The following is a 22,396-nucleotide window of genomic DNA, read 5'->3' on the forward strand; positions in this document are numbered from 1 at the left end:
GCGGGACCCCGGCTTTCATTTAGCATTTATAGTATTTTCCACTTCTATTTGTGAGTTTTCGCTAGTTTTCAGAGGGATATCAGTAATTTCCATGATAAAGATATGTTCAGTTTTTATATATATATTAGTTTCAGCTAAAAGGTTTTAGTAATTTTACTTCTGGTGAAAAGTGTACAGCTATTTTATGTCTGATCTCTAGAACCCTACATGAATACACAGAGGACATTATGCACTAACGTCCACAAACTGGACAAAACATGTTCTTGGTAAATAAAGATAAACCATGACTTTAGAAACCCTAACAAAGTTTCTATTTTTATTTTCATTTTATTTTTATTAAGTTTTTGTTTACTTGTGGGTTATTTAATTCCATTTTTGGATCTTATTTCAGTTTATGAAAATGTTTTAGTTTTGTTACCAATAACCCTGGCGGGTCCTGGGTAGACAGGCAGGCGCACAAGAGCCACACACAGTCATTACGGCCCACATCTCCAAACCATGTCTAAGAAGGGTTCTTTAATTAGCCACAAGAGAATAATTTCCCTGACTCATTCACTATTATACTGGATTCTCATTGGCTGAGAGCATAGCCGGTGATTTGGTGGCTGCCTGATAATGAAGGACCTTCCAACCTGCATACCTCAGCTTGATGTTATCAACGGGGAGCAGCAGCTCATTGGTGGTGCTCAGCTTGGTGAGGGCGGAGAAGACCTGACCGCGCTCCAGCCAGGCTGCATCATCGGAGCACTCCACCCCGCGCCACATCATACACAGCATGATCTCCAGCAGGATGCGGCACAGTTCCTCCTCGGTCCTCTAGGGGGAGACACATCCCAGGAGCTTTCAGAACGACAACACATACCATCCCAAGCTTCCTCATGACGGAAAGGAAGGTATTCACAGGAGGGACAGGAAACACAGAATCAGCCGGCGATGCTCCACCTCCATGCCGCTGAAGGATTCCCCGAGAGACAGGTCATCGCTGAACAGGAAGCTGTCCTCGGTGAGGGAGGAGGAGGCCTCACGCTCAGCTGCCGGCCCGGGGAAGGGCTTGGTGGTCTCCAGCGGTGACGGCGTGCTGGGCATGCTAGCGGGGGTCTGGCTGCCGCTATCGCCGTGCTCATACAGGTGCACGTGCGTTAAGTCCAGGGTGAGTCCGCTGGCCTTGGCGGCCCAAGCCTTTGCGGGTGGCGGCTCCCCGCTCTCCAGGCTGTCCAGGGAGCGGCTGTCGGCGATGCTGTCTGCCTCCTTCTCCTCATCCACCCGGGTCTCTGCAGGGTCCCTCCTGTCCCCCAGGGGGCCGCCACCATCCCTGCTGAGATCCAGACTGCCCGTGCTGCTGCCGCCGTCTCCCCCCCCACCGCGACCTGGCGCGCTCTCGGGGCCCAAGGGCCGCAGGAACAGCTTGGCCAGTGTTTCCTGCCAGCAGAGCTGCCTGGAAATCTGCTGGGCGGCATCCTGCTGCGACTGGAGGAGGTGGTACAGCTGGGTGGGGGCAAACGTGAGGGTGTGTGTCACAAAAGTGACACTGACACAAACCCCAGAGGAACAGCAGCCAGACTCACTTTCGGTTCCTCCTTCTTAAGGCTGCCAGATAGGCACTTAATCTGTGATATGCACGCCTGCACATGCGCCTCACCTTCTTGCACACAAGCAGACGTACACTGAGCCCAGCCCGGTGGCTCAGCTGGACCAGCGCCATCAGATCCTTGTAATTCACCACAGGGTCTGCAGATGATAAAAACCAAAGGAATAACCACATAAATACACCCCAGGCGTCGTTAAGATCCACTCTGCCGATCTCAGTCCTCAGTCAGGCCCGTCCCAAACCACAGCCTCCTGGACCGGCTGTGGAAATCCGGCAGTGCTTTCCCGCCGCCCACACACACACAGCTGGCCTGGGGGGGGGGGCATCCTTCCAGGCAGGGCAGCAAATTGGGTGAAAAGGGATGGCCAGGCTGGGGGGTGGCAATGCGAGGGCTCACCCGCAGAGAGCACCTGGTCCAGCAGGCTCCGGACGAGCGTGGGGGTGACGTGCAGCTCAGAGAAGAGCAGCGTCAGCCCTGAGTAGCCAGCCTCCCGCAGCTTCAGCCTCTGCTTGCTCTTCTCGTAGACGCGGTCGCATTTCAGCATGCGCTGAAAGAGCTGCGAGGGTGGTGATGTGAGACATCAACAAAGACCAAATGCAGGACAACACAAAAAAAAGGAGCAGCCATTTTGGTCACGAGGACGTTTACTAATGACTGGTGACGCATTATCCGAGAGAGTCTAACGTTCTTTAACACATCAGTGCATGTGAAGCCCGGTGAAGCCACAGCCTAAGCAGATATTCTCTTTGCCCTGCCTAATGGGCTTTCTACTTCAGGGTGTCGAAAACAACTTTAAGAACAAAACCCTGTTTTGGGAAGACAGCAAATGTAAGGAACACTTCCTAATCAGGCTTAATGATCCAGTTGGGTCCAGGGTAAAATGGCACAGGAACACACAACATGTGACAGACCGAGGAGAACCAGGGGAACCGAGGCTGGCCTGGCAATACCGTCCCGCAATCGGAAGCAGCGCCCACCCCCGGCACGCCGACCACCACCCCCGGCACGCCGACCACCACCCCCGGCACGCCGACCACCACCCCCGGCACGCCGACCACCACCCCCGGCACGCCGACCACCACCCCCGGCACGACTACTGTCCCCGGCCGCCGCCCACCTTGAAGACCAGCTCGCGTAGCCGGTCTGAGTACTTGCTGTTAAGGATAAGTGCGTAGCAGGTATCTGCAGCCCCGGGTTCAAAGAGCAGCAGGAAGAGCTGGTCTCTCGCCATGCTGGTCTGCAACAGGCTCAGCAGCAGCTCCAGCATCTCACAGAGCTGTGGGGGGCAGTAGGAGAGAGCAGGATTCAGGCCGGGGGGGGGGGTGGGGGGGCGGGGGGGGCGCAGCTCCACTGATAGGCCACTGCCATACGCTGGTCTTTGCACCCAGTCCCCACCTGCTCCTCGCTCCCAATGGCCGCGATGTATCCCAGCATGCTGTGCAGCTCCTCCTGGTCCACACCCTTGCTGATGTAGTACTTGAGGAGGCCGCAGAGCGAGGCCCGGATAGTGCGGAGGTCGTCCTCGCTCATGTCGGTATCCGGGCTGCTGTTCCTGGTGTGGAGATGGGAGTCAGCCCCACCCAGGGCACGTGGCACCCTGACGGCAGGGTACAGAGGCAGGACTGCAGGCGGAGGTGGGGCTCACCCGTAGTACAGACGCGTGGTGTCCAACAGAAACTGCACACCGTACTTCTTTCGGAACTGTTTCCTGTTGTCCTTGATGATGGTGGACATGTACTGGATGTGACCTTCAGCCACAAAGAGAGACTCTCACTGACAGTGGTCATGTGACCTCAGAAATTCGAGCAAACAACCACACAGACGCACACAGGCAGACGCACACAGGCAGACGCACACAGGCAGACGCACACAGGCAGACGCACACAGGCAGACGCACACAGGCAGACGCACACAGGCAGACGCACACAGGCAGACGCACACGCCTCACCGATACGCAGGGGGAAATCTCCCTGATTCCAGATCCCGAAGTTGAAGAGCAGGTGTGTGTGCAGCTGCTGAAGGAGCTGGGGGTTCTTCTCTACGGTCACCTGCTCTACCAACAGCTGCACGGCCACCAAGACACTCACGTCCACCAGGCCCTGGGGCATCTGCGGGCGAAAGGGCCGACTGGGGTCAGCGTATGGAGGGAGACGCCCTCTGGTGGGGAGCCAAGGGTGTGGCAGCTGACCTTCTGAAGCAGGGCTCCGAGCGTAGCCACGCCGTGGGAGTGCAACAGGCTCTCCTGATTGATGGGGTGTCTCTGGATGAAGTGCTTGATCACCAGCAGGAAGGTGGCCACCAGGTTTTTCTCCAGACGTGCTTCTAAACAGCAGAAGCATAAACAGACTTTCCAAGTTACGGGTATATATTAGCATACAACCTTTGCCATTTGGTGGTACAGTTTAAACCACATAACACTAAGAAAAGGTCAAACGGATGTCTGGAGTTGCTGACCTGAAGCCCGGCTGGAGGGCAGGATGACCCAGTCGCCGTCTGCAGGTGTGCTCAGCTCCGGCGTTATGAACTCGGGGCCCCCGGGCTCAGCCTGCGGCTCCGGCGTCAGCAGGCAAAGCTGCTCCAGCAGCGGGAAGAGCACGGGCAGGCCGCCGACGCAGTTAATCATGTCCTGCACAGCAAGGGGGCCAGCTGACGTCACACAGAGCAGCCGGACGAGGGGGGGACGCGGAGCGGACCGAGCAGCCGGACGAGGGGGGACGCGGAGCGGACCGAGCAGCCGGACGAGGGGGGACGGGGAACGGACGGAGCAGCCGGACGAGGGGGGACGGGGAACGGACGGAGCAGCCGGACGAGGGGGGACGCGGAGCTGGCCGAGCAGCCGGACGAGCCTCACCTTAATATCCCAGTTCACCACGTTGTTGCCAGTCAGCCGGCCATGCAGCACGTTGGGGGACAGATCCAAGCAGATGGGGCTGCGGCACGCCTGTCAGGGGACACTGTGAGCGTCACTAATGTGTCGGGAAAGGGGGAAAACAAGGGGGAGGCGGCCAGGGGCCAGCAGCACTCACCTTGGGGGAGTAGTGCAGGAGAAGCTTGGGGGACAGGTCTCCCAGCTCAGATTCCACGTTCTTCAGTGGAGAGATGCAGTTTGGTCCTGAAAGGCAGGATGATCATGTTGACTCAGCACCCGCTGTGTGGCTTCCCCCCTAACCTCCCCGGCACGCCTCTCACCTGAACCACACAGGGCCCTGACCTGGGCCGCCTGCAGGGGCTCGTGGAACACCATGACACCACCAAGCTGGCCCTGCAGGGAGGTAGGGCTGCCCCACTCACTGTCCTGAGTCCCGGCCGAGATCAGCTTGGTCACCGACTCCGGCTTGCTGCTCAGCAGGCCCCCCCAGGCCTGGGGGGAAAGGATGCCCCCCAGGGAGGAGCGGCCGGGCGCCTGTGCCACTGAAAAGGGGGGGTCCGGGATCTGGGACGGGGGGGGCGTGGTGGTCCTGTGGCCTGCCGAGCCGATGCAGCAGGATGTGAAGGGCTGAAGTGACAGAAAGGGACAGTTACAGGCAAAGAAGGGCCAGCTCAGAGCAAATGGTGCCCCCTAGCAGGGCGGACACACGGCTGCACACCTCTGTCATAGTTGGGTACTTCAGCGGGGCTGACAGCTTCTGCTGGCCGTCCACATAGATGTAAACCAGGCTCTGTCCAAAGGGCCGCTTTCCAGGCATGTGGACCACGGCAATGCTGTGCTGTGGGGGAGACGCACACATCAGACGGCACGACGTGCACACGGCAAGTCACATGGCACACAGACGCACGTCATACGGCACACAAAGGGCCCTGGCCGGGCGGCGGGGGGCGGCCCACTCACCCAGAGCGAGTCGCAGAAACTGTGCTCTGGAAGCATGACGGTGACATACTCCTTCCTGGTGCAAACGGCCACCACCAGCACGCCGGCCGTGCTTATGAAGGCCTCGAACCCGGTGCCATTGGACGTGAAGAAGCTGGGTGCACAGAGGAGACACACGCAGGCTGAGCGGTGGGCTGCGGCTCCATCCCCTTCACTGTACACTGGCCCCGCCCTCTCTGAGGGTCAGAGCGCCACCTAAAGGTGATACTGCCTCAGAACAGCCGTCGGTAACACGCTGGTCAAACTATTAACTTGCACACGACTGGAATGTACATAATTCATACAAACTGAACAATTCAAAGACCACATCAATAATAGACAAGCAGCATAAATAAAACATGATCCTTTTTCACTGCTGTAAAGGCAGTGCTGCAGACATTCCTGGAAAAATGAGAATTCGTAATATATTTGTAATCTGATAACATCTTAAGAAGGAAACCTGTCTTCAGCCCCCCCCAGCTCCCCTCACCTGTAGAGCTGCTTCCTCTTGTCACCCTTGTCAGGCCCCTGCTGGTCCTGGTCCAGGGAAAGCCAGGCCAGGAAGCTGAAGGCGGAGCCAGGCCAGCGCTGGATGGTGGGCACGGCGATGCCCGCCATGCTGGGCGACAGGTCGAAGTACTGCATAGCACTTTCCAGGCCCTGCTTGCGCACCATGCCCAGGATGGTCCTAAGAACTGGCGCCACGTAGGGGTGTGGCTGGCGGGCATCTCCCGTGCGCAGTAGGCGGAGCAGGCGCAGAAGCTCCGCCCTGCTCAGGGACTGGCTGCCCAGCACCCCCAGCAGGGACACCAGGCTCTCGGCACAGGCGCGGTGCAGCCGCGCATGGTGGCCCAGCGTGTCCAGGATGTGCATGGCCATGGCGGCGTTGACGCAGACGGCACGTGTCTGCCGGTTGAGGCCACAGAGCCGCCGCAGCCAGTCAGCCGTGAAGATCTGCAGCTCCGGGGACTGCAGCTCCGGCAGCCACTGAACCAGCAGCAGCAGCGGCTGCACATTGCTGATCCCCAGGATGCCCACGGACGTGTGCTCACCCTCCACGGCCTGCGGGGGACGGCAGAGGCTGCTGCAGCTGGGGGGACTGGAACCCACCCGCCACACATACATGCATCCACACACATGCATCCACACACACGCACACGCGCGCACACACACACACACACACACACACACACATTACCATATTCATGAGCTCCTTCAGCAGGTGCCGGGACGGCTGGCCCTGGGACACCAGCACCTCGTAGAGGTGAGTGTAGCCAATGCGCTCCTTGAACACCTCCTGCGGGACACAGGCGGGGTGGGGGGTGAGTCGTGCAGACGCACTCTGTGGCGATCCAGCGCTGCGGACACAGGCTGTCGTTCTGCCTCATCTGCTACCCACATTCTCAACAATACTGAGTTTAAGAGTTTGACTGGCACACAGGACAGCTACAATGACTGACACACAGGACAGCTACAATGACTGGCACGCAGGACAGCTACAATGACTGGCACGCAGGACAGCTAAAATGACTGGCACGCAGGACAGCTACAATGACTGACACGCAGGACAGCTACAATGACTGACAGGCAGGACAGCTACAATGACTGACAGGCAGGACAGCTACAATGACTGACAGGCAGGACAGCTACAATGACTGGCACGCAGGACAGCTACAATGACTGGCACGCAGGACAGCTACAATGACTGGCACGCAGGACAGCTACAATGACTGACAGGCAGGACAGCTACAATGACTGGCACGCAGGACAGCTACAATGACTGATACGCAGGACAGCTACAATGACTGGCACGCAGGACAGCTACAATGACTGACAGGCAGGACAGCTACAATGACTGGCACGCAGGACAGCTACAATGACTGGCACGCAGGACAGCTACAATGACTGACACGCAGGACAGCTACAATGACTGACAGGCAGGACAGCTACAATGACTGGCACGCAGGACAGCTACAATGACTGGCACACAGGACAGCTACAATGACTGACACGCAGGACAGCTACAATGACTGACAGGCAGGACAGCTACAATGACTGGCACGCAGGACAGCTACAATGACTGACACACAGGACAGCTACAATGACTGGCACGCAGGACAGCTACAATGACTGACAGGCAGGACAGCTACAATGACTGGCACGCAGGACAGCTACAATGACTGGCACGCAGGACAGCTACAATGACTGACACGCAGGACAGCTACAATGACTGACAGGCAGGACAGCTACAATGACTGGCACACAGGACAGCTACAATGACTGACACACAGGACAGCTACAATGACTGAGAAACACAAGCGAACCAGGCGTTTCCCCCATTTATACAGTCAGACTACTAGCAAACACCCAAGTCTTTCATCAAATCAAATCAAAGTTTATTTATGAACGTTAATAACTAAAAGCATAAATAAAAGTTAAGGTTCCAGAGTAGCAGCCCAAGGTTAAGTGGTTGACCAGGTTCCCGGCTGGCTTTGGTCCCTGGCCTTCTCTGCGCCTCACCTTAGCAGCTGGGGACTTGTGCATCACCGTCGTCAGGGTCTGAATGGTGGCCACCGCCAGGTAGTCCAGCCGGCCCTGGAACACCTGGTAGTAGCGGCGACACACGGGTCACATTCACCCTGCCCCCTCCTCACTGCTCCCCACCCCCCTCATGACAGTGCCCGCCCCCTTTCAGTCCCACCCTAGACACAGCAAGGCCCACATGCAGAGAACACATGAAAATGGATGATGTCATGAGGTCCGCCAGTAGGGGGCGCCGGGGAGGTCACACTACAGACAATGACAACATGCCTTCAGATGCATGCCGCAGCCGACACACCAAGAAGAAGAAAACAACATTAATGACATGATGAGCCACCACAGTGTGACCCACAGCAGACACCAGGGGGAGTTACGGGCTTCAAAACTCTCTGGTCATTTTGCAGAGCGATTTGCACCCCAGAGAGCTTTGTCAGCCATGACAGAGGCTTTCTGTTTATGGCAGAAAGCTAGAAGCACATGGGGGTACATAAAACCTAGGGCCTTATTAGTCTGCCCACCCCCAAACTCGCCACGTTTGCTCCGCCCCAGATGGGGCAGGACAGAAGCCACACCCGGAAACCAAACTGGATTAGGCAGGCCGTCAACGGGCACACAGACAGAACACAGGGGCACCAAGCGACACCAGCAGACCCAAACCAAAAAACCCATGGGAGAACAGACATGGGGTGGAGGGCAGGGGGGGGCAGCGGCGGCGAGTGTACAGCAACACGATCATCCACAGAGTGGAAGTAGTGAGAAACCACTCCACCAGAGGGCACTCTTCAGCCTCAGGCAGCTGACGTTTTTAAAGTGATTTCAAGGTAATAGGATGTTGCAGGAGCCTGCAGCAGAAGCCACACAGCCCTGTGGTGGAGTGGGATGGGTGCGGGGCCGGTGGCGGGCGGCAGGCACACCAAGCGTGGCGGTACCTGGGGGTCACTCTCTCCTGTCAGTAATCTGTTGGATAAATCTTTCTGGCTCTTCTCTGCTGTCTTACACCTAGCATTAAGCAGCTGTTGGGTGAATAACAAGGAAGGCGTCAGCTGTGGGCGGGGCCAGGGGGAGTGGGGGGAGGGGTCACCGGGAAAGGCGGGGCCAGGGGGAGTGGGGGGAGGGGTCACCGGGAAAGGCGGGGCCAGGGGGAGTGGGGGGAGGGGTCACCGGGAAAGGCGGGGCCTGGCCGTGCAGTGCAGAGGAGCAGCTGGCCTGTGGGGGTGCGGGCTGCCCAGATGCCTCGACGAACTACCTTGCTGTTCTGCAGGAGGCGGATGAGGTGCTCGAAGCAGTTGCTGTTGAGGAAGATGGCCTGCAGGACGGGCCGGTCCGAACACTGGAACATGGCTCTGATGGTGTCTGCGGACAAAGCGGTGGGACACTGGGCATCAGGCTACGGGTACCACGTTTGGGGGGGGTGGGGGTAGGGGGGGGAGCGAAGCAGGAGGGGGCGGGCAGCTCTCTCACCTAGCATGTGTACCTGGAGGGCCACAAAGCGCGCCTCCCAGTGGTGAGAGCGCGGGGAGGGCTGGGCAGGCTGCGGCCCCCCGCTTTTGGCCTGCAGTGCCGCCGCGTCCGAGTTCAGCAGCTTGAAGTAGTTCTCCAACACAGCGCCAATCTCCACCTGCCGCTGGTCGGAGCTGCTTGCGAGCAGCCGGTGAACCACCTCACGCAGACAGCCAAGGGTCAGCAGGGCCCGGCGGTCAGGGGCCTCAGAGTCCCAGGCGTCGCCGTCGGTGGCCTCGGAGTCCGCCAACACGCGCAGCAGCACCTCCATCGTGGCAGGCGAGATGGCCAGGAGCGCGTTCCGCTGCGGGGGCGGGGCCAGGCACGTCAGGAAATGCTTGGCACCCATCTGAACATGGCCGCCCTGTGAAGGACCCCTCATGGCTATGAGCTCACCTGTCCCCCTGCCACAATGGCCCCGAACAGGTGCAGCAAACAGCACTTCAGACTGTTCTTCAGATGCTCACTTTCCTGGAAGCACTCTGGGGGGGGGGGGGGACAGGCGTCATGTTAAACATACTCACCCAGCAGGGGGGGTCGACATAAGCAGCCATTACACCCGATTCCCTTCCGCACTAAGGTGCCCTAAACAAATGTGGCACAGTGTCTCCTCTCCATAGATACGCTGAGGGAACCTCACGAAACCTTTATATAATCACGCCCCCTGCTGGTGGCTGTAGCCTTTGTTATTCCTCAGCCTTGTGCAGCTTGCTGTTGGAATGAAAGGCCGGTCACACTCTCCATACGGTGAAGGGAGAGGGAGCGGCTGGCGCTGGGCGGCATATCGAACTTTTACAGCATATTGATACATTTTCAAACCAGATACAGGACAAGAAAATATCACTTATGTTGACATATTTTTTGTACATTAAACCAGGTGGAGCGAAGATTCTCAGAGACCTATAATATATTTTCTTGGCTGTAAACAAAGGGAAGGCTTCAGTTGTGAGGTTGCACGGAATCCCAGAATTCACAGCTAAAATCAAACCGTTCATTTAGTGTCTCACGGAAAATTTATGGGGGGGTCGGGGGGGCAAGGAAGCATTTCATTTGGTGCGTTTTGTTTAAAAACACGGTCAAATGGCACGCATATTAAAAATGTTGTGATTTTCAATATTCATTTTAATTTTACTTTAGACTATTGCCTTAAAACGAGGATCTTTCCAGTTAATAAGCGGTCAGGCGTCTGTTCAGATCCATTTCCCAAAAAGGTTATAGAAACATTCACCTTCTGTTTTGAGAGCAATGTCATAAAATGAGCTGCTTTATTTGACCCATGCAACATAAGATCATTTATTTTCCCTTCATTTTGAGACGTCTGGAATAAGGAGATTGTCTATACTGAACAGCTGTAGCAGTTCATCTGTGGAGAGCAGGAAGCCCTGTGCTGGCATTTCTCACCTAACACCATGATCTGGTTATCTGTGTTTTTGTCACGATTTTATCTTCTCTTATGCTCCTTTTTATATTTTTGATTTATTTATTTAATGTACAGCACTTTGGCCAATAAATGTTGTTTTAAAATGTGCTTTATAAATAAATTTGACTTTGACAGCTGAACATTTATCCACCTCACAGACACACAAGTACGACCGAAATCACCGGGATCCAGATGACCCCCCGTGAGATCCATAGGGATGGACCCCCCCCCCCACTCTCTCTCTACAGTGTTATAGTATTATTATAGTACTTTTTTTACTATACTGGACAGCAACCATCTCAGGGTCTCATACTCATTGTCATCATTCCATACAATGCACTTTAACCTTATAACTTATTACAGCATATCGCACATCTGTAAATCTGTTTCAAATCCGTATTATACTCAAAGTTCTATTTTAATATTTTATTTATTTCTCCTTTCTATTTCATATCCTTTGTAACAGTTGCAGTCAAAAGAGTGGTTCAGGATACATTTCACTGCATGTTGTACCTGTATGACTGTGCATGTGACAATTAAGGGATCTTGAATCTTGACATGTCCCCCCGCCCCCCCGGACCCCCGCAGCACCTGTCGCACCCGGACCTGCCCCATCACGCAGAGTCAGCTGCCAGACAGGCTCCACAGATACCGGCACTGCAGATAAGTTGCAGGCCCACGGATGCCTGCCTTCCCACTATCGGCCCATCTAAGCACCCTCAGCCAGTGCTCTGCACAAAGCACGGATTCTTTCTCCTGGGGGGGGGCACCATCTGGGCCCAGAGCACCAGCCTACAGACAGATGCGGCTGCTTCCTTAACGCTATCGGCTTCGCTGAGAGAACCGCACTCATCACTCAGGCAGCAAAGATCTCGCCAAGCTCGCGCCCGAGGCCACCTTGGCACAGACAGCACACCTCTGCTCATCTGCGTCACTCCACCCAGAAAAATAAAGCATGTCAGCAAGGCAGGATCCGAAGCAGAATCACCATCCTGTACGGTCACGCCTGACCAGCCATACGGACAGAGTCATGAAATTAAGGCGTGTTCAGGACGACGCAGGCGCATGAATGAATGAAGACAGATGTGTCATAATCTCCAAACCATAGAAGTTGTCGGGAGGGGGGTAGGAACTCACGATAGAAAAAGGGCACGAACTCCACAGTGAGCTGAGCAGCTTTGTACTTCTGGCGACTGGTCTCTGCGGGGCTCAGCTGCTCCCTACCGACAAACACAGCAGACCGTCGGTGTCATTTCTGCACTTGGGTGACACGTACCGGGCAGGGGGGCGGTGCCTGGCCTACCCGCAGATCCGGTGCCGCCAGTTGCGGTAGGGGTCGTACAGGCTCTCGCAGAAGGCCAGGGCGTGCCGCACAAACTCCTCGGCCGGCGTCTGATCAGCCAGCTCCTTCTCTTTCGTCTTCGTCTTCAGCTGTGGGGTGACAGATAGGAACAGGTGACCCACAGAACACCGAGCAGATCACAAACCTCCAAACCTTCATAAGATCTTTCTTTCTTATAAAGGTGACCTACAAGGTTTGTTTTGTCCTGGGCTTCCAAGATGCCCTCATAAGGTTGGAAAAAAGTACAAACGCATGCGTGTGCACACACACACACACACACACACACACACACACACACACACACACACACACATTGTGTCCCCATAAGGATAGGTATACCTGCTCTCCCGCACACACACACACGCACACACTCACCTGCTGTATGTACAGTGTCGTTATGGTGATGACGTGGTTAATATAAGAGCAAGTGCCAATCTCCTCCACATTGGAAAGGTTCCTGTCAAGACATCATGCCTGCAGGTTATCCTGGGGCCCCCACGCACATGAAGACAGAGTGGGTGGGGGCACGGCGATGCACACCTGCACACCACGATGAGGAACTTGACGAGCAGCAGAGACAGGTCCTGCTGCTCGGGCTCCAGCCCCACAGACACCTTCTGGACGCACTGCAGGAGCTGGTGCCGGAGAACCTGCAGGATGTTGTCTGGGAGCAGCGACATCACCGGGGGAATCTCCTCCAGCCTGCGGTGGGCAGCCGTTTATGGGCGAGGGGGGCATCATGGAGATTAGAAGGTCATCATGTGTTTTTATCTTCACGCGAGGGCCTGACAGACTCGAAGAAGCAGCCGGTCAGATGTGCAATTATGATGCAAGAGGACTAATGGAGCAGTCCAGCTAATGGGATTCCGTTTCACGCGACACTTGGTGCCCCCCTGCAAACCCCACCCACAGCTCATGTTGAGTGTTACCTAACCCGAAGCGATTGGACATTCCACTGGTCATGTGACTGCAGCCAGGCCCTGGGGACATGGCCTCACAAAGGCTGACACACTTACAGCGGCCGCATAGGACGGCACAGGCAGAGCCCCCGGCCCGGTGGCCACAGGACAGGAGGGGCAGATCGCGGCCACAGGAGTATTATAACAGCTTTTGCATACATGATGGAGCTGCTCCATTAGCCCCGCCCACAAATCACTGTGGCGCCACGGAGAGCCAGACAGGTATGGATCGCATCGCCTCACCTCGTGGGTGGCTTCTCGAAATCCACATCCAGGCATTTTTCATAGGAGCTGATGAAGATTTCCAGCCACAGCTTTAAGAGGTCCGGGTCTTTCTGCAGATGGAGAAACGGAGGACTTAACCGAGAAGCTGACCAGGCAGACGAAACGAGCAGGAGGAACGGAGGACTTAACCGAGAAGCTGACCAGGCAGACGAAACGAGCAGGAGGAACGGAGGACTTAACCGAGAAGCTGACCAGGCAGACGAAACGAGCAGGAGGAACGGAGGACTTAACCGAGAAGCTGACCAGGCAGACGAAACGAGCAGGAGGAACGGAGGACTTAACCGAGAAGCTGACCAGGCAGACGAAACGAGCAGGATTCATCACCACTATTCACAATGGCAGACAGGAAGTGGACATACTGTAACCATGGAAGAGTGTAGGAGGGACATGGTGGCTTGGTGGTTAGGGACAGACTTACCACCACCATCCCTCCTGTGTGACCCTGACAAGGAAATGTGGTTAGGAGATGGGCAGACAGATGGATGGATGGATGGATGGATGGATGGATGGAATGGTGGATGGAAGTCCAAAACAAAACAAAGATGTGTTTGATATTGACAGAAAGATGAGGAAGCAAAAGGACACGACCTGACCCAACCGGTGGGGCAGGAATCACAGAGAGCCGGTTGGTTCCAGTGAAACTGGACTCCTCTCAACTGGCTCTGCCACATTCCCAGCACTGGAGCACAATCGTACGCCTCCGTCTCGCAGGCATTCCCGGCATTCCGGGAACGTGACCCATTGCCAGCATCCGAGAACTGCGACGGCTCAGAGAGCGCACAGCCAAGCAGGACTACGGCAGAATGACAGCGCTGACAAATTATTGCACGTATTAAAGGTCATAAATAAAGCAGGAAGACGAGGAACCATAGAAGCGTAACAGCCACATACAGGCAAGCAACAGGAAGTGGGAGGAATGTGGAGCGATGGACAGGATGTTCCCTTTTGGGCCTTAATAGACAGAACCACCAACAGAATCCCTGATGCAAGTCATCCAGCCTGAAAAAAGGTGGCTGGCTATGCACACTAATCTCTGGGGGGGGGTCGTGTGGAATCAACGGGAGGCCTGAATCCCAGCATGCACTCTAACAGACAAGCAGAGGCAGCCTAATGTCTGAGTCAAAGTCCTCTGCAAAGGGAAGCTCTCTCTCCTGCATTCCTGGTGACGACAATGGGAGGAGGCACATGTGACTGAGTGCGCGTGTGTGTGTGTGTGTGTGTGTGTGTGTGTGTATGAAATGACCTTTTCAATGCGTTAGCCTGCATCTGACAAAACACTCATTCGGTCACAGGCTGGTTACTGGGGAAACACCTTCTGCTACTGAAGCGATGTTTGTTTTGGATCGAGCTGACCCAACACGAGGTAACAGGCCGACACCGAACCAAGATGCAACTGGCAAGAGGTGAAGTTAAAGCACTCCCTGCCAAAGACTTCAGCCTGAAAGTCGACAACTGCTCAGAACATCTACATGCCAATTTAAATGTCACAATTCCCAATGTGAAGGCAGCAAACACATGCACACATTTAAGAACATGTCCTGTATTACTTACTGCCTTCAGAAGATCAGGGTCTAGGTTCATCTTAAAGGTGGCTGAAGCACATCGTCAGACAGCGGACTGGTGAGGGTCCACCCTGCAGCACCCGCACAGTGTAAAACGAGCACTTAATGCCCCGCATGTGATCCTTTTGTCAAGCCTGCTCTTCCTACAGCCAGCAGTCCCGCTCACATGACATTTTAACATAGCCTCTTGGCCCGAATCACGTGATCTGGGCCTCCCTGTGAGAGCTCCAGGACCTCGGCGACCCCAGGTCTCCTACCAAGATTTCATCTCCAGTGGCAGCAGGATGTGGGAGTCCCTCTCCCCCTCTTAAGCATCACTATGTCTGACACATACAGTAGGTCCCCAGGCACCTGGCTACAGCTCCGGGACGGTCTGCTTAAAGCAGGACGCTTCTACTCAAAGCCGTAACTTTAAACAGCCACCAGCAACTTGGGCAACTTGGCTTTCGCGGTTCCCAGACCTGTCATTACGGGGAACGTGGGATCTGGCGAATTCCACGCCGCTCCTTCTGTCGCGAGGCTAGCAGCTGTGTCGAGGAGTGGTTCTGTGGCAGCGTTCTCGCCCAGGGGCCAGTGTCGAGCCAGACAGTGGAGCATTCAGGAAGGCCGGCCCACTCTGCGTGCAGCAGGCCCATGAGGGCTATGATGAGCCAAGCGGTGGGTGAATGGCCACACAGCAGAGCCAAGAAACTGCGAAAAGTGTCACGGATAACAGGTCGAAGGAAGCCTGACGCGCACCAGCATACGCATTTCTGGGTAGCTGAGCCAACACTGCGCGGGAGATTCACTCCACGATATATACTCTACATTTACAGATAACACAGGCTTTAGCAAAGGTCCAGAAAATAAGAGGAAGGACAAGACACAACCTGCATCTGGATCCTAGATGGATATGTTTGGATCCTACGCAGGAGCGAGGCATCACACATGAGGTCAGAGCAGTGGGAGGGGCTGGGGCCCTCAGTCCTACAAAAATGGTTAGCTGTAACGGGGGATGGGGAGGAAGGCAGAGCCTGACAAGTGCCTGATGTCACCATGCTGCCGGTATTTATAGCGCAGAGGAGGGCAGCTCCAGCAGGGGGAGACGCCTGTGGCGGATCTGCCATGCAGTTTGGCCATTTTGGCAGAGCTGACAGGGGGTGTGGGGAGGACATCTCAAAATGTCACTGAGGCCGACTGAACAGGTCAGAGTCCACCACTTCAGACGGCCAGCGAAAACAGAGGGACCTTCTTGCTATTTTATTGCAAAGCGAGCTCTTCCATATGCCCCCCCCCCCCAAAAAAAAAAGTCTGGCCCCCTCGGAAGCAGATTAAACTGTAACTAAGAAACAAGGATAATCTGCTTGGATAAATATGTGAAACTACTGCAGTTTCTTTGCTCCTAGTGCTTCCCATCTCCCTCCACTGCTCACAAAAATCCTGATAATCCTTCAGACTCATTCCTCCGGCTTCCTTTTCGAGACAGTTCCCTAAAAGAAGATCGAAAGCCGTATCACGCTCCCCACTGGCACACGATTAAGACACTGCTTGGCAGAAAGTTTTTCTGTATTAGGCTCGGTCTAGTTTGTGGAATTTGATAATGAACACACGTCACACTAACAAACAATAGCGAGAGCTTAAACACACACAGAGCCTCCGGATCAGCAGCATGACAAACCTCCAGCCACGGACAGAGCAGACTGACTAAGAACGAACCCTTGACCTCGAAGGGCTGGTGCCCCCACCAGCCTCTGCTAGCCCTCTCTTACAGGACAGCACAGCTAACTGACTTAAAAGAGAAGCCTTGACAGGAATCTGCAGTCAACTCGGGTAAATGGGGGCCTATGATTCTGAGCTGAGAGAAGCAGGCGCCAGCAGCTGCTCCCCGAGGTTAATAATTACAGCAGCACTGACAGAAGGGGGACCTGCAATGGGGGAGCAGGCCGGCCTCCCACGACCCACCGCGCCGCTGCCACACATAGTCCCGCTGCCGGCATGGCAACCGGCCTGGGGCCGCAGGGAGGGGTGAGCCTGGGCGAATCCAGGCATGGGGCAGCTGGAAGCAGCACGTCGAGAGCAGGACAGTGCTTGGCAGCTGAGGGGACCGGAGCAGCCGCTCAAAGGACTCCTTGTGCAAGACGGGAGGGGCCGAGCCCAGGAAGGGCAAAGCCTGGTGAAAAAATGCCTTCAGTGATTCCTAGAAGCATTTCAGTGGCTTGCAGGGTAAAAATGGAGAGGAGGGTGGAAAGAGAACCGGCAGAAAAGACACCAAGCCCAGGAAGATCAATTATTTATTATGACAAAAGTACCCTAAACCAATAATAAAATGCAGATAAATTACCCTTGAATGATCGTTATTCATCCCTGATGATCTGATATTCCCTTTGTAGATACATTGCCTGCATCATCCTAATGGCACAGCGCCCTGATAAGAATGACAGTCAAATTCCAAACCCAACAGCCAAAGTGCCCGACCGGTTCTGGAAGTTGTGGTGGCCGCAACTGATCCCTGCGTCGCGTGGACGTTACGCCCTAAAGCTTCTCAAAGAGGGATGGAATACAGTGATCTGTGAAACTCCCCAGGACGGACAAAAGGCACCCTGTGGGTTTAGCCAGGAAAAATGTGGGAAGAGCCTTGACAGGAGAGTCATCTCGAAGCCCACTGAAGACCTGACAACTCGATTTCTGGGAGACTGATGACTTCAACAGGGCAAATAAGCAGTTCAGCAAAGTACTCAGCAGACACCAAGGCTAAAGCCAAACATGGAAGCCTTGTGGGACTTCGGAGGAACCTCCCCAGCAGCAAATCCTGGGTCAAAAAGCTTAAGCTGATATTTTCCACAAGTTCCAAAATATAGCAAAGTGCATTTTACTCAAAGAGCCCAAGCACAGGCAACGCAACCCTCTGCGCTTCAGAGCGGTCTAGCAATACACAAACACAAGAAGTATGTCAAAACGTTCAGTTAAACTCAAGGGATGAACCGAGCAGGGACTGTGTGCATGCTGGAAGCTTCAGATTGCTGGACAGGCTACGTCGCTCACATAAGATCACGGGCCCCACTCTGCAAGGCACCACATGGGTCCCAGTCAGGCATAAAGATACCAGAAAGTGTAGAAACTTGTAACCACTGTGCCAAAAATCGCTACATTGTTCTCCCCACAATAATATAGCTTCATATATAAAACTGCACAACTAGTAAGCATTATTTAACAATGATATACAATAACAGGACACAATAGATAGACTCAGACTTAAAAATGAAAAAGGAAATGAAACGTTTTACCACAGAAAAACGGTTTAGCGGCGCACAATGAAGCGCAACATTTTACTGAATCTGTGCGTGCGCGCGCAATACAGACTAAGCAGATTCCTCGGGTTGCAGAAAGTTGGCAAACCTTGCAGTAGCCCACAGCCGAAATAATTACGTCCGCCCGAGGCACTACATCCCAGTTTGTTAGGCAGTGGGAAGGAGAGACTGCCCTCCTCTAAATGCTGAAGCACTTCAAAGAAATCCATTACTGTGTAAATTTATTGCTTAAAATCATTTTATCCAACGACCTTTGGAAACGTGAAAGAGCGTAGTGTGAAGAAACGGTGGAGACGATAACAACTACAAAACATAACTCCTGGTGTAGCGTTTTTAAAAACAAAACAAAGTATTTTTATGCCCTTCTGAATTCATGCTCATTGCCCTAAGCCGAAGCCCAGGACGGTTCGAAACCAAGGCGGACGCTTCAAATCACCGCCACCCTCGGGTCCACAACCCCAGCTCCGTCCTGTAAATACCGCCAGGTCCTGGTACGCGTATCACACATACATACGTCTCGTTGTTTTTAGTGGTTTCTAAATGACCAAAACACTGATACTGTCAATAAAAATAGAGCGGATATTGTGATTTTAATCCTTCCCAAAGCAGTGCAACAAACTCGGATCGACGTCGGAAAGGGCCTGCGGGTGATCTACCTTGCTGCAGTAGAGCATCCACACCTCGTACAGTCTCTCGTTGGAGGCCATCCCGGCCCGATCGTCAGCGCCGGCCGCTTCGGGAAGCTGCAGCAGAGAGCCCTCTGTCTCGGCGGTCCCTCCTCATGGCCCGCAGGTCGGCCACCGACTAGAAGACGTGGTGGGCCGCTTTTAAAATGGATTTTTGTTTTGACTTAAGAAGAACAAAAGCTGTTATTCCTTTTTGGTGAGGGGAGCCAGTCCTGTGTTGAACGGCGTTAAGTTCTCCGCCGTTAATTATTTATCCCCGGGTGACAGGCCGGCAGGGCGGCTTGTGTTATGCCGGGTGCCCCGCACTCAGCTCGGCTTCGGTTTCAGCGCATCACTCCGTCACGCCGCTCGTCCGCGTCCTGCGGCCGGTCCAGCTGAAGCGACACTCCGTCTGTTTAACGGCTGCAAAGTGAAAAGAAAAGGGAGGAAAACACACACACAACTGTCAAAGGTGAAACTGAGACGGAGAACAGCTGGGCAGAGGGCTCTGTGAAAGTGACGATTTGTTAGTCAAATTCCCAGGGAGACTGTAACACGATCGCAAGCCCCAGGAACACTTGACAGGGCATCAACTACAGTTAATTATCAAGCAAAATCCAGCAGATGTTATGGCGCGGCTTAAAAAAGCCAGATTTCCACCCCGTGCGTGGGAGATTTATTAGGTTCGCCGGCGTTGATTTAACAGCCTCGGGGAAGGTAGCGCAGGCGAGTCCCTGGGGCGCAGGGTAACCGGACAGACACCGCGGGGCGACTACGCTGAACGAAACCGGGCAGCCTGAGACCCATTAGTACAGTTATTTGTAATTGGATCCCATGACTGACATTGCATGACAGCCCACAATACGCAGTCCAAGTAAAAACATACCTACAGATCGCTCGCCTAATAAACGTATATATTTCAATCGGCTTATAATTCGCCAACGACCGGAGCTGATGTTCACGGTACTTACAAAGGCAGAGCCAAACCGTCCTAATGGGAACCATACACCGACAGGCCGGCGTATAAGCTGGCTCTGCTGCTCTTATGATGGCTAGCCACTGGCCAGGTAGTTAGTGGAAGTCCTGGGCTGCTAAATCACCACAGGTTGGTGCTGGTTAAGTAGCCACCTACCTGTGTCGACAAGTCGGCAGCGTTTCACCAGAAAGATCAGCGGGAGGCGAAGCAGAAAACTTCAACCAGACGTAATGGCCAGTTCGTCTCCGTCCTTGCAAGGGGGGAAATCTCGTCGCGTCGCCGCACTTTCCCTCACGGAAACAAACATTCACAAGTCGCCTTGACAGACAGCGAGGACGTCGGAGAGGCCAGGGTGATGTCGCGTCCGTCGCAGCCCTCCGAAAGCCAGCGGCCACCGCTGACGGCTTGTTGACTAATCGGCGCGTCTGCTTTACGACAGTCTACCCCTCCTTTACGGCGACGATGTGGAGCTCGGCGGTCAGCGGGTCGTTAAGGGTGGGTCACTGTTGCTAGGGCGCCGAACTTCGGTTCGGTAAGGGCTGGACATCGATTAAAATGAGGTACATATCTGTCCGAGGTCCAAAACACGGCGTAATCAGTAGTCCGAGACGCGCCTAGCTTCTCCGATTCGCGTATTTAAGTATGTCTCTTACTTGCTTTACACAAATTATACCGTGGGCTATAATAAAACGTGACTTGCTGAGTTAAAACGACTGAATAACTAGAATATGGAAATGAAAAGTCATTACATTACTTGTGAAACTATTCGAATTACAGATAACTTGCAAGATTTGAAAAACTGTTTGGCAATTTTGTGCGAAATAGCATATACTTTGTTCTGCTGAATGTTCCCGTGTCGTTAATATCCTCAAGATATTGTGTAAACACTAAAGAATTAATGTACTGAAAATTGTGCGGTTTCATAGCCAATGGGGGGGAAATTACGTTTAGGGGAGACCTGGACAGTGTTAGTTTTGTCTTACCTGCAGGACAGTATATTGGGAGAGGTCGCCATCTGCTGTCGATATAGTGCTATTACTGAACATCACGTGTAAAATTTCCAGGGCAATAATTCGCACTGCGTTGAGTTAGCTACACGTCTAAGTCTCCGCCATATTGTTAGTAAAATATTATTTATTTTCATTAGGATAAAGTCATACTAGCAATCCTAGATGTTTCTGAACAGACTGTATTCATTGATGAGACTTGTAAGCACTAATGTAAGTCGCCCTGGCTTAGGGCGTCTACCAAATGCAGTAAATGTAAATGAACAACATGAAAAACGTGACATTAGCAAAGTCCTGGTTTGAAACTGATTTTTCAATGATTTTGTTTTAAATGATGCCGAAAGAAAGCAACAATAATATGTAATAATTAAATATAGCAGGTGGGTATGAAATGGTTGAAGGAGAATCCATCAGAAACTACATATATGGTTATTTATTTGAAAAATATTAGAATACACGAAGGGGCAAACAGTTAAAGATGTGATTTTCATTAAGGCACTTAAGCTGGACTAAGTAAACACCGGGTGTTATTTATGCTTTTAAGTATAGCTACATTTTGACTGATAACTATTTTGTAAAACATTTATATCCGTCTGTCCATCCATCCATCCATCCATCCACCCATCCATCCATCCATTTACCCCACTTGTTTTCCTACCACTTATTTTCTTAATGTCACAGGAAACCACTTCCAGAAAATCCTAAAAATTATCTCTTTCAGAATGTTATAATTTTATTTATACTTATTAATTGTATCACCGAATATTTTTAAGCATGATACCCAGTGCCGTGATTTATCTTTGCTGTCAGTATGAGACAGCAGAAGGTCACATTGAGAAACCTGTTTGGCTGGATTTGTTTGTTTAAGGGACAGACTGCAGGTTCCTGATACAGGCCCTGACCTTCGTCTGTGACTCGCTGTCATGGACTGATTCAAAGGAGTGGCAGGCTGATGTAGGCTATTAAAATGCACACTTTTTCAAAGTGTGATCAAAGTTCAGTAGATTGTTCTACAGAGGTGATAATTAGGGTTAGACATGCTTTTGGAAATTGAGCGGACATGAATGCATGGAGCAGTTTGGAGTACAGCCCATGTAATGTAAACATCACGCTCCTGCATGGGGACTCGTGTGACACAAACTGAATACATACAGAGACAGATGGGCTGAGGAGGATCGCTTACTGATTGCCTAAGCATTGGTATGGGTGGCTCCAGCATCTCAGAAGTAGTCACCAGGGAATTTCATACGCTACAGTGTGTAGAGTTTGCAGAGAATGGTCTGATGAACAACAAATATTCAGTCAAAGGCATTTCTGTGGACAAAAAAACTCATTGTTAATGAGAGTGATTAGAGGACAATGAAGCTAACAGGAAGGGCACAGGTACAAAAATAACAGCTCAGTAGAACACAGCTT

General features: G+C 53.3%; 1 protein-coding gene across 2 annotated transcripts in view; it reads right to left on the minus strand.

Annotated features, from left to right (window-relative positions):
- Positions 1–20,644, minus strand: part of nbeal1 (neurobeachin-like 1) — a 30,842-nt gene extending 10,198 nt beyond the window's left edge. The window contains exons 1-29 of one of the 2 annotated variants that reach the window (XM_072699885.1): positions 20,130–20,644; positions 18,989–19,420; positions 13,442–13,533; positions 12,780–12,941; positions 12,615–12,696; positions 12,201–12,328; positions 12,035–12,117; positions 9,874–9,959; positions 9,439–9,781; positions 9,224–9,330; positions 8,907–8,990; positions 7,957–8,040; positions 6,635–6,733; positions 5,927–6,498; positions 5,419–5,551; positions 5,177–5,296; positions 4,779–5,085; positions 4,616–4,701; positions 4,441–4,530; positions 4,044–4,215; positions 3,778–3,911; positions 3,538–3,697; positions 3,235–3,337; positions 2,985–3,141; positions 2,707–2,865; positions 1,986–2,145; positions 1,640–1,728; positions 943–1,485; positions 641–816 (exon numbers count right to left, since the gene is read on the minus strand). In XM_072699885.1, the coding sequence (XP_072555986.1) occupies positions 641–816; positions 943–1,485; positions 1,640–1,728; positions 1,986–2,145; positions 2,707–2,865; positions 2,985–3,141; positions 3,235–3,337; positions 3,538–3,697; positions 3,778–3,911; positions 4,044–4,215; positions 4,441–4,530; positions 4,616–4,701; positions 4,779–5,085; positions 5,177–5,296; positions 5,419–5,551; positions 5,927–6,498; positions 6,635–6,733; positions 7,957–8,040; positions 8,907–8,990; positions 9,224–9,330; positions 9,439–9,781; positions 9,874–9,959; positions 12,035–12,117; positions 12,201–12,328; positions 12,615–12,696; positions 12,780–12,941; positions 13,442–13,533; positions 18,989–19,039 (4,562 nt within the window). In that variant the 5' untranslated portion in view covers positions 19,040–19,420; positions 20,130–20,644. The remainder of the gene's footprint in view (positions 1–640; positions 817–942; positions 1,486–1,639; positions 1,729–1,985; positions 2,146–2,706; positions 2,866–2,984; positions 3,142–3,234; positions 3,338–3,537; positions 3,698–3,777; positions 3,912–4,043; positions 4,216–4,440; positions 4,531–4,615; positions 4,702–4,778; positions 5,086–5,176; positions 5,297–5,418; positions 5,552–5,926; positions 6,499–6,634; positions 6,734–7,956; positions 8,041–8,906; positions 8,991–9,223; positions 9,331–9,438; positions 9,782–9,873; positions 9,960–12,034; positions 12,118–12,200; positions 12,329–12,614; positions 12,697–12,779; positions 12,942–13,441; positions 13,534–18,988; positions 19,421–20,129) is intronic. The other variant, XM_072699886.1, reaches the window with a different exon arrangement.
- Between the last annotated feature and the right edge of the window lie 1,752 nt (positions 20,645–22,396).

The sequence above is a fragment of the Paramormyrops kingsleyae genome, chromosome 1 (genome assembly GCF_048594095.1).
Source record: "Paramormyrops kingsleyae isolate MSU_618 chromosome 1, PKINGS_0.4, whole genome shotgun sequence".
NCBI classification, from domain to species: Eukaryota; Metazoa; Chordata; class Actinopteri; order Osteoglossiformes; family Mormyridae; genus Paramormyrops; species Paramormyrops kingsleyae.